Genomic DNA, 12,749 nt, shown 5'->3' on the forward strand with positions numbered 1-12,749 from the left:
AAGCCATTAGCTCAAGAGAATTTTTTTTTCCTAGCCATTTTTATTTGTATATTTTTGTTTGTTCAAACTAGTATGAACATTAGAAATAAACTCATCCTTTTCAGAATAAATATAAATACTTTAACTTTTTGTACTTTACAGTACAGCTACTCAAATGTAGTGAAGTAAAAGTAAAGATTTTTACTTAAAACTTGCTCTTATTTTATTTTACTGGTTTCATTATTTTAAGACTAGTATGATTAAATCTGAGCGTTTATTTTATCATTTTATTATTGTTGTTGCTGTTGTTTGTGAAATGTCCTATATAATTAAAGTGTATTGGATTGGATAAATACAGCACTTTACTACTTTTACTTTGTTACATTCCAACTTTTACTTTGTTACATTATAACTTTTACTGTGTAACATTCCAAAACTGCCTTTAAATATATTTACCTTGTATTTATTCAATTACAGAAGTTTTTATTCTTAAAATGCCTTGAAAAACATGTATTACTGTGAGTGGGGTTGCTTCTACACAGATTTGACCTGATCTTTGCCCTGGTAGCGTCATTTTCTTGTCTCTGTGCAACTACAGAAGTTTAATGCCAGGCTGTGGAACATTCTCGGCAAAGCAATAACATCTCCATGGAGACCAAAAGCGATCGGATACTCCAACTCCAAGAAAAGTGAAAATAAGTGAGACATCTGGTATTGTATTTTTGATAAAATCCAACTCACTGAAAATAACATCCAAGAAACTAAACCCCATTTGTGCATCAAGTGCTACATTAAGTCAATATAAGAGTCAAAACGTGCAGCACAAATCTCCTACACATTTCCTACACAGTTTAAGACACCAACAGTTGGCTATAGATTACGTTAATGTCCACATTACTCCCAGCATAGTCACACTAGCCCCTGTCTCGCCTGGACAAATTGGGCTTGTGTCCTGGTATATGCGCCACAGGGTAATAACTCTAAAAAGTGAAAACAAAACCGCGAAAAGCAAACTATTTTGTACTCCAAGAAGGAATTATTTCTAGAATGCATTGATTTTTCTCCTTCAGGGTAAATTCATCAACTGGTGCGAATCAGAGACAGCTAAAGTGTGTATTTTAAATGTGTTTATGCTTCATTTGGGTGCTTCAAGTAATGAATCCTTAACAGTTTACAATAAGCGCATTATGCCTGCAGTACATCCTGTTATTGTGGAAAAATGGCACCAGACAAAATGCATTAAAAGCCAGCATATTAATGGTCTTATTTATCGTGTATGAACTCCATTATTTATAGGACTTAGATTAACAGAATTACTCCAACTGAATTTGCAGGAGAGGCTTATTTGCAGTTTCCAAGGACAAGACTTAAAGCAGCTGTCCTCGATTTTTGTCTATCTATAGTCGAGTGCTGTCAGCTGCCAACCTGGATGTAATGCTAGTGTGTTCTTAGCATGCTAGTTGTTGTGGACATTTTAAATTTAACTGTAAAACCTTAACTTTAAATTGGACCTATTATGCAAAATTGACTTTTCTGAGGTTTTAACCAAATTATAGTTCTTTCCCCTCACCATTTACCAGAGGTGGGACTTGCATATCGTGACTTGGACTCGAGTTAGATTTGAGTCACTATTTTTAGGACTTGAGACTTGACTTGATAAAATGGACTAAGACTTGGAACTCGACTTGGACTTGAATGTCAATGACTCGAGACTTGAGGCCTGTGACTTGACAAGACTTGATGCTTCTCCTAAAAATATGTGTTATTAAGCACTTTTAAATCATAATTCTTTCTGTTCTGACCGGAATGATTCACACTAAGATCTTGTCAGGACATTTAAAAGGAAAAATTAGCATTTCTACAACTATATACATACTTATAATTAAATATATCATGACCTTTTAAGAACAATTTAGTTTAAAATTCATATAAACTGCAAAAAATCTAAGCTATATTTGGTACTTAGATTTAAAAGCAGACGACTTTGACTTGACTGTGACTTGTCTGTATTTGACTTGAGGTCAAAGACTTACTTGAGACTTGCTAAACAATGACAACGCTATTTACTCACCTGAAGTTGTATTTGGAGAGAGTTGTGCATGTTTGAGGAATCTATAATTGCTTATTTTCAAGACACTGCAGTTTTCTAACACAGAAATCAGGTGACGTTTCTTTTATCGTTTTAGATGGACATCACGATTTAATATGTCTAAATTATAACATAATGAGCCATGGATGTCACTATAGCAAACACAAGCACAATAGATCTTCTTTAACTCGACTACAACATGACAACATTCAGCTTGAAATACTTTACACATCACTTTTAAATATCACTCCTACCTTTGTGACATGATCTTGTAAGCGTCCGGGAGGTAGCAGCGCGTGTTCTCCATCTGCGCTGGATCGGCGTCGCAGATCTTGTCGTCAGTTCGCCCGTAGTTGGCGCTCTCGATCATGATGACGTCAGTGCCCGGGCACCGCAGCTCGATGGGGTACGATTCACAGGACAACTCCCTCCTCACCACCGCCATGGGGATGGGGGCTCGAATGAAGGCTGTGGATAGAAAAATACAAATAATTAGCATGATTTTCCTTTATTTGATAGGTCAGAACAGTAAAAGAAAACATTAAATGAGTATGAGAAAGCGCTCATTTGGGAGCAAACAACACCCAAAATATGCTTATCAATACTCATTTAGCATCAATTCTGGAAACAAAACTTTAATCTTTCCAGCTGTCCAGCTTTTGAAAAAGTCTTGCTAATGCCAAATGATATTATAAAGACAGTACTGCTATTTTGTGTTGAAAAAAAAAAAAATTCTATTGTCTTGTCTTCTATTGTTTTTTTTTTTAGACCAACACTATGTCTTATTATACAACCAGCTTAACTTATTCTGACTTTAGATTGTAACTCAGAATCCACATGAAAGATACTACAAAATATTGCATGATTCAGTCCAAGAATTCACCTAATTCACACTTGCAATTTTCTCGCACAACATATGCTACAGCTGCACTCGATCCAGGAAAACGCTTAAATAACCTGTCAGCCTACAATCAAAAGGTCAGGCCAGGAGACTTATGAGATAGGATGTCCACTCCAGTGTAGAGCTTGTGGGCGGACAGGGCTCCGCTGTGTGGAGTGGGAGGATGGACAACACTGCAAAGGGCTCAGGGACGCCACAAGTCAACACAAGATGGAAAATGATCAAACGTAGAGACAAAGCTCTAGTGCATGTTTAGATAAGAAAATAAGCATCTATAATGGTCATCCGGTAGTAGGACCAGAGTGCATTGTGGCCTAGTATTCCTTACAGCGTCGTATCTTTTACTACAGTTGTGATAAATATTGCAGAGAGTGACCTAACATAAGGTTACACAATTGTGGGAGGTGACTATTTATTAGTTGTTTTTAAAGATGGACTACTTTTTTAATGGGACATGGAGATGCCATAACTCTGCCTGGAATGTTTCACAGTTTGTCAATAAACTCATCTTGCATTTATTCAATTAGATGCGTTTACATTGCAAAAAATACCTTGAAAAACATACATTAGGCATCCCTTGATTGTCTGCATCAAGAGGAAAGTTTGGCATTATACTTTTACATTATCTAGCCAGAACAATAACATTTCCCAGGACAAGTAGGTGGTGTAATCTCATAGTGCACATTTCAAGGCAACCATATGTAAAGCCATTGGTCATTTGGATCCATACACTCTTTATTGAAGTGGACTAAGGTAGTGTGATGTCACCCAGAGTGTTCGGCTTCACTCAAATGAAGCTCATCGAGACTAACAGTAATCCCTGTATCATTCATTCATTCGTTTCCAAAATAAAATAAAAAAAAAAAAAAAAAAAAAAAAAATTTTCTTCATTATTTGTCTCTAAAATCAAAATGAAAAAACAGAAAAAGATTTGTTTTTTCAGTTTTCGATTTTGCATTTAAATGAATAATTTCCCATTTCCATGACTTAAACCGCGATGCCGGATTTTTATGCCGCATACAGACTGAACCAGGACTGAACCAGAACTAAAACAGGACTAAAACAGGACTAAAACAGGACTAAAACAGGACTAAATCAGGACTAAACAGGACTGAGTGTTGGGATGGGTCTGGAGGTGCACCCATATAGACTGTCCGATGATCAGGCCTGAGACCGGGACCAGACCAGGACCGGACCAGGACTGAAACGGAGACCAGACTGGGACTGAGACCGGGACCTAACCAGGACTGAGACTGGGACCAGACCAGGACTGAGACCGGTATTGAGACCAGGACCAGACCAGGACCAGACCAGGATTGAGACCAGGACTGAGACCAGGACTGAGACCGGTTTAGTCCTGTTTTAGTCCTGAGATCAGTCCTGGTTCAGTCCGTATGCGGTACAAAAGTCCGGCATCACAGTTTAAGTCAAAGCAACGGGAAACGGCCGTTATCCATTTTTTCCATTATTCATTAAAACACAAAATAGAAAACAGAAAAAATAAATCATTATCCTTTTTTTTCATTTTGGTATTTGGACAAATAATGAAGAAAATTGTGTTGTTTTTTTCATTTTCTTATTTTTGATTTTATTTTTGAAAAATGAATAAACAAATGATATACGGATTAACCAACCGTGAGTATCATGGCAACCAAAGAGCCAATCCGGAGCGAGGCTGTTGAAGGAAACGCCCCCTCCTATTGCTAATGCTTGTGGGAGCGACCTCACGGAAAGAAGGCACCTGATTTATCTTCTATTAATGTTATCTTAAATTACGGACAAAATAGCGAAATAAAAACAGGATTATAATGTAGAGCGGGTTAATATGAACACTTTAAAATGTAATTGATGAAACTGAAAGCAGCAGTTAAAGAGTAAGGGGTGACATTTTTTGAATAGAAAGTGAAATTGATGCAATCCAGTGCTTCAATTATTTTGTCACGCCCCCCAAGGAAGAAGAAAACCGTTACCAGAACCACTACCAAGCAATTACACTTTATTCTAGTACGGGAAAAAATAAAAAAAATAAAAAATCCTATATGTAACGTGGCAGCTAGTGGGCTAACTACATTCATATATACAGTCTATGCTTGGATCACACTCACCAAGTCCTTATAACTTACAACATCCCTGTGCTGCATGTGAGAACCCTGGCTCGGCTTCTTTTGTTTATAGCAAGAATAAAAAATGATCAAGTAGCATAAACACCGGCCTGAATGACGAGGAGCACGGAGGCAGTTAGAGATTCATATAAACATCTTTTCAGACAAGGATCGGAGCGGCTGAACTGCACATCAGAGGTCACCAAGAGAGAAAAGACAATCAGGAACATTGAGAACAGTAAGGTGGCATCATTTGACCTGGAATCAATGTGAGAAAATTGCAACACAGTAATAGCAGTCTATGCACGATGTACAGATCCCTAGCTTATTGCAGACATGTTCTACAGTATGGCTTTAAGCATATCTATCGCCATAGAGACAAGCAGGTGATTACTACCGAGTCATGTTAAGTTAAGATCTGTGGAGAGGCCGTCCTGCTAAAGCTGAGTATCATTAAGAAGTAGCCAATACGATACATATCTCGATACATCGGCTACGATACGATACATACCTCGATACGGTGCACTTTTGATTCGATGATATATATCAAATCAAATCCGATACAGATCAATACTAAAAGTTTTTATTAAACCACTTCTTGTGCAAAGTGAATATGAAACACACCCATTTTAATAATCAAAACAGTAGAAATGTCAAATGTGTTGCATAAACACGATTTCTTCCACTGAAAAACAGCAAAATTGTAGCGCTGTAACAACATAATTTAGTAAAATATACCACAAAACACAATATATCGATACAGAAGCTCACGATATCAATACGGTATCATCACATTAAGCGATATGATATATCGATATTTTGATATTTTTGCACACCCCTAAGCCCCGCCCATCGTAAAAATGCCTATTTTTCAGTATATTTCTTTAGCATCAAAACCTTATTTAATTGAATAAATGATATACAGTTATAATGCTGTACTGTGGAACTTTGCACACAACACAGACATATTTCCACGGAGACAAGAAGGTGACAGACTCTCCACCAGAAAAGTTATAAAATGTACCTTTTCGCAAACTTTCTGGGCTTTTCTGAAATACGTCTTTACAAAGTTAAACAATGACATTTTCACCGTGTAAACATTAACCAAGTGCTATTGCTTTATAGTCACTTTTGGCTGCAAAATCAATGATAACACTCAAAGTTTATTTCTAAGCAAAAAACTTGAAAAATGATCTAACCCTGAAGTAAAATGTAAGCAACCAAGAACCATGCACTGCACTGGGAGTATATTATGGGACATTGTAAACTAAAAAATGTACAAAGAATGCACATAATTTAGAGAGTTTAGTCTGAAAAGTGACAACCAGCGTAAATGGGTCTACAAATAGTAGAACCTTTTAAAAAATCCAACTACACAAGCATCGTTATTTCACCATGACAACTAAAATGATTGTCTGTTATAAAGCCTAGGACAAACATTATGAATACAAAATGGAAGTGGACGAAGAAAATAAAAAATCTTGCTTATTTTCTCCTAGATGTGATCCAAGTACACTCAGCTGAATGTGGTTTACAATGTTTTCCAAAAGTCTTTCACAAAATCACTTATCATTTTGGTGGAAAACAACAACAATATTGAAAACACGATGAACCCACAAACCACTTATTAAGGTGTCATGCCACTTTGTCATCAAAATGATTCAACCAGCCCCAAAAAAGTAAAGAGCTTTTCAAACATCACATTTTGGAATAATTGTACTCACTTTTGGGAATGAAAGCCATCAATTATCGTCCCTTTTTAAAAGTGAAATTTATTCCACCCTTTTAGAAAAGTAGAATTAAGAATCACAACAAACGCACAAAGATAAAAAGGGTCAAGAGCATTTGTGTGAACAACAATAGTGCAATTGACTCACGAGTTCAATTTGAAATTAAAACATTATGCATGAATTTCTACTAATTCAAATCAGGGAGAGTTTTGGCATATTTACACTTTCACACAGAAATGATATTAGACTGGACCGAGACTAGACCAGGACTAGACCAGGACTAGACCAGGACTAGACCAGGACTAGACCAGGACTAGACTAGGACTAGACCAGGACTAAACCAGGACTAGACCAGGACTAGACCAGGACTAGACCAGGACTAGACTAGGACTAGACTAGGACTAGACCAGGACTAAACCAGGACTAGACCAGGACTAGACCAGGACTAGACCAGGACTAAACCAGGACTAAACCAGGACAAGTGTGAACGCACCCTTAAAGGCTCTGTATGTAATTTTTACTGTCTTAAATGTGACTCAGTCCAATACGGGTCTATTTTTGAAGACCCGCACCCACACAGTACAGCACCGCACCCACCCGATAACCCGTGAATATATCAAAGTTAAACCCATACCCGTCCACCTGTTACCCGTCTGTGCCCGTGATAATTCACACACAAATTAAAAGCATTCTAACTGAAGTATTCATTAGAATTGAAAAGTTACGACTTGAAGAATTACAATCACGAAATGAAATGGTTACGCTTTCTTCAGTACGAATACGAATTCACAGACGCGACTCGACTGTTATCACTTCACAGGCATTATTTACTGAGCAGATGCAACATTGATCGAGATGATGGACTTTTGCACCGCACACACCAAGGACTGAACCAGGAATAAACCAGGACTAAACCAGGACTAACCAAGGACTAACCTAGGACTGATTCCAGGACTGAACCAGGACTGAAGCAGAACTAAACCAGAACTAAACCAGGGCTAAACCAGGGCTAAACCAAGGCTAAACCAGGAATAAACCAGGAATAAACCAGGACTAAACCTGGACTAAACCAGGACTAAACCAGGAATAAACCAGGACTAAACCAGGAATAAACCAGGACTAAACCAGGACTGATTCCAGGACTAAACCCGGACTAAACCCAGAACTAAACCAGAATTAACCAGAACTGAACCAGGACTCACTGTCAGTACGAACTTGGAGGTGTGCCCACGTAGACTGTCGGGTGACCGCAGGCGAAAGGACTGGCGCAGAACTCCGCGCCCCATGGAGGTTAGGGTTGCCGTCGCATTATCACTTTTTGCGGACACCCTGCTCCACGGGCTTGGGGTTCTCTCTCTCTTAACTCCAAGATTAGACCTGGTTTAGACCTGGTTTAGACCTGCTTTAGTCCTGCTTTAGTCCTTGCCCGCCCGTGTATAATCACTACCCACCCATAAAATTCCAGAACGTTAAAACCTGCCCATTTCAGCAACTATTTGCGGGTACCCATCGATTACCCGCAGGTATCTGACCTGGTGCAGGACTCTGATGTGACAGTAGTTTGCACTGGTCCAAAGTTATTCCTCAAGTACCTTATGCATCTCTAGCATCCTAATTATTCACCAAAATGAGTTTATAACAGGATTTCATAACTTTCAGAGGCCAGAGCGTAGTTTTATCATCAGTGTGCTAATGACAACTAACATGCAAGCGCTCTTTTTGATTTGTAGACTAAAAAAAGAAAAACTGACTTTATTATGTGAAAAAAGTGAGAGAGTTCAATCCAGGTTAGTGTCTGAAAAAACTAACAAAAAGACAAAGTAGGCAAAGTCAATTGTCTAATGTAGGTACCCGCGTCCATGCCAGCGCAGTCTCAAGTTACCGCTCTAGTCAACAACTGGAGTAATTACATTTGGGGCCTGGCGCTGATTGATTGAGCTCATATTTCCACTTTCTCCTAGCCTCATTGACAGCAGCATGCAAATCAAAACACAGACTATATTGGGTTCCATGTACTTTTCAATCATCAATACAGACATATATTTCCTCTTTTTAAATTCCTTGGGTAATTATTTGGTAATATAATGGAATACCGGAGTTTTGGTGACAGTTCTAGTCTGAGTTGCTGCCGTTGTTTGAGCCCTTTGTGGTGTTGTCACAATACTAAAAATGTCAAACTCTCGATATACAAAGAAAAGCACTTGAAACTAGATAGCAATTTTGATTCTTTTTTTTTTTTTTTTTTACCAGAATGATCAATGCAATGTTATTTTCGAGATAAATCAATAGTTGTTTCTTTAATATTACAATGTGGTCTGATTTGGTCTAGGGTTTGATACACAGTAGATCAAATTCTTTCTAAAACTACTTGGGAGTGGTCAAAACCCTTGTTCCTGCAGGGGTAAGACTTTTAACCCCCAGAAATGCGATTGTTTTAGCAATGGCTATCATTTGTTCATTCGTGTTTCAAAATATATCCGAAAATAATAATAAAAATAATGATAAAAGGAACTATTTTCTTCATTGTTTGTCTCCAAAACCAGAAAGGATATGTTTTTTTTTTCAGTTTTTGATTTTGTGTTTAAATGAATAATGGAAAAAATGGATAAAGGCCATTTCCCATTTCCGTGACTTAAACTGCAGTGCCGGACTTTTGCACCACACACAGACTGAACCAGGACTGATGACAGGACTGATGACAGGGCTGAACCAGGACTGAACCAGGACTGAACCAGGACTGAACCAGGACTAAAACAGAACCAGGACTAAAACAGGACTAAGACAGGACTAAAACAGGTCAAAACCAGGTCAGGACTGAACCAGGACTGAGTCTGACTGAACCTGCCTAGACTGTCGAGTGATCAGGACTGAGACCGGAACCAGACCAGGGCCGGGACCAGGGCCGGGACCAGGGCCGGGACCAGGGCCGGGACCAGGGCCGGGACCAGGGCCGGGACCAGGGCCGGGACCGACACCTGGACTGAGACTGGGACTGGGACCGGGACTGAGACCAGGACAGAGACCGGGACCAGACCTGGACAGAGATCGGTTTAGTCCTGGTTCAGTGGTTTAGACCTGGTGTAACGTTATCTTTTTTCAGTCTGGTTTTGGGAGACAAATAATAAAGAAAATAGTTGTTTTCTTATTTTTGGTTTTATTTTGAAAAATGAATAAACGAATGCAACACGGATTCTGCACTGTGCTATTGCTGTTTAATGCAATGGACATTACAACCACCACATGATCACATAACAGTTACCACTTCTACTTCAACGGCACTTCCTTCATACTTGGTCAACAAAATCAATATTCTTGTTTTCAATTTGGTATACAACACATTTACCAGCAGAGTATATAGTATAGTCACCCCGAGTCACCCTGAATGCTGAGACTTCGAACTAGTTGAACTGTTTTTAATCATAATCTTCACAGCTGCGTGCAAAATGACAGAACATACAAGTGAGACCCCAATTACTCACTAAAAAGGGCAGCAGAAAGGTCACGGACAAAGGTCATGTGGAAAATGTCGCTCCACCATAGAAATTTAAAAAAAACTGGCTCAGCTTTTGGCAGTTTTCAATGGGAACAGTGGGCAAGTCCCTTTCCATGGCTACGTGAATAGACAAAGGAAGTAGAGGGACATTACAATTCTGCAACCCGGCCCTGTTAGCCTATTTGCATCATAAAAAAGTAAAACTGCTACCCCAAATTATTTTAAAGAAATGCTCAAGCACTGATATTTTTATTAAATGAGTTTTGGATTGAGACTGAACTACCGCTACTAGTACTACTACTGCTACTGCTGCTGCTTTCACAACCACTACTGTATTTTTCAGACTATAAGTCACACTTTCTTTCATGGCTTGGGTGGTCCTACAATTTATACTCTGGTGCGACTTATATATTAAAATTTTCACACTGACAGCCTCGAGAGGGCGCTCTAGGCTTGTGTGCCATCATCTGCTACTACTATTACTCCTGTACCACTGTCACTTCACTCAACTACGCATTTGTCCTGCAGAATGAGACACAAATGCTCACAAAAAGAAATTCACATTTTCCAGATTACAACCTGCAAGTAGTGAAATATGCAGCCAAAAAATGGTAATTGAGCAGCAGAAAGAAAGTTTGGAGTCAGCAAGAAATTTGTGACACCGGGAGGGTGCGCCATGCAACTTTCCTGGAAGTCACTGGATGGATCGACAAAACCTGGACTTCAGTGACATCCGAAACCATCCTGTTGGGATTCAGAAAGGCCGGAATAATTCTAACTGGAACTGATGCAGAGTCTGATGACAGAAACACAGAAAAGGAAGCAGCACTCTGTTTACCTCTGAAGGTCGCGGAGTTGCTCAGTAGTGACACCGAGGATGAAGAATTCAGTGGATTTAGTGATTTGGAGTGAGATGGAGAGTTTGGTTAAACTTGTTTTGTTGTTTATGCTATAATTATCTGAAGAACTGAATTACGTTAACAACCTGTTGTTCTCTATTTTGTTTTTATTACTATAACTTGTCTTTCAAGGTGAAATATTGGTTCCAGGTCTCTGATTTTATAAAAGAAATTATCCCCAAAAAGTTATTATAGTCCGGTGTGACTTCTATGTTTTTTTCTTCTTCATGACGCATTTTTTGGTTGGTGCTACTTATACTCCGGAGTGACACTACTACAACATACTCATACTCGGGAGGCAGTAGCTCAGTTGAAGTGTTTGTCCACTGATCCGAAGGTTGGATTTCCACATAAACATCATTAGCATCATTAGATGGTCATATCCTCTGGCCCACAGGTTGCCGCTGTGATTCCAGCTCCCACAGATGAATACTGTCATTTTGTCCTCGGGCAAGACACTTAACCCACCAAGCCCCCAGTGTCTGTATACACTGGTGTGTGAATGAGTGAGTGGTTTCTTGATGTAAAGTGCTTTGAGTGCCTTGAAGGTAGAAAAGCGCTATATAAAAATGTGACCATTTGCCATAGTACAGTGCAGTGGCTGTATCGTTACATCAAAATTGCTTTACATTGTATGATTCATCTACACCAACACTCAGAGGTGATAAGCTGCTATGGTCACAGCTGCCTCAGGGTAGAGATTCCTACAGTGCTGTTTCAGGTCATCTCAAGAATATGTGTCATATAGATACAGCTATGGTCACACAAACATGTAACCAGGATGAGACAGAGAAGAGCAGCAGACTACAAACAGACTACATAAACTACATGATACTGCAGATAACTGACCAAATCATATGCTCCAAATTACGCATCAAGGAAGACAAGCAAAATGCAAAAGACTTATTTACATTTAACCAAATAATTGTACTTTTTAAAGGTGCACTAAATAATGTTTCTGTTTTCTCTCTTGGACTAGAATGCAGCACAGTTCGGCATTAAACTTATCTATCACCATGGAAACTAGGCCAAGTTATAGTTAATTATAGAGGGAACCCTATCAGACAGGTCTCAAAAGTTAAGTATTTTTGAGCCCTGAAAAGATGCTCAAATGAAGATATGCTGCATAGATGTCCAATGTCATACTGTGTAATATTCAAGGCATAGCAATAATATTGTCAAAGCAACAAATAGGTAGCCAGGCTGGTGCCACCTAGTGCCTCTGCTCAATTTCATTTCTCTCCAGCGATTTGGTCAGAAATTGGAATACACTAGACGTTTCGCAAAAACCCCAGAAGTGTGAGTTCGGGCACCAGCCAATCAGCAAAGAACCATACATTCTGTGTTGGCAACGATTCCCAAGATCGAGGATTTAAGGCCGGAACAAAGAGAATGTTTGGTGAATTTTTCAGTTGAAAGACGTTAATGCCCTTCTTCCTACGGGATTTGGAAAAAGCTTAATATAACAGTTAGCCCCGTTAAAGGCGCATTACATATGTCATGACCAAATAGCAGTGATTTAGTGATTAGTTACATAAAAAAAAAAAAGTACCCGC

General features: G+C 39.0%; 1 protein-coding gene across 1 annotated transcript in view; it reads right to left on the reverse strand.

Annotated features, from left to right (window-relative positions):
- The window catches only part of LOC110159331 (adhesion G protein-coupled receptor L3-like), a 400,279-nt gene that overhangs the window by 220,103 nt on the left and 167,427 nt on the right, over positions 1–12,749 (reverse strand). Inside the window, exon 4 of the mRNA XM_055156115.1 lies at positions 2,323–2,536. Within this exon, the coding sequence (XP_055012090.1) occupies positions 2,323–2,536 (214 nt within the window). The remainder of the gene's footprint in view (positions 1–2,322; positions 2,537–12,749) is intronic.

This window comes from Boleophthalmus pectinirostris, unplaced genomic scaffold, assembly GCF_026225935.1.
Source record: "Boleophthalmus pectinirostris isolate CB_2022bp ecotype Guang Dong unplaced genomic scaffold, ASM2622593v1 HiC_scaffold_20, whole genome shotgun sequence".
Taxonomy (NCBI): Eukaryota; Metazoa; Chordata; class Actinopteri; order Gobiiformes; family Gobiidae; genus Boleophthalmus; species Boleophthalmus pectinirostris.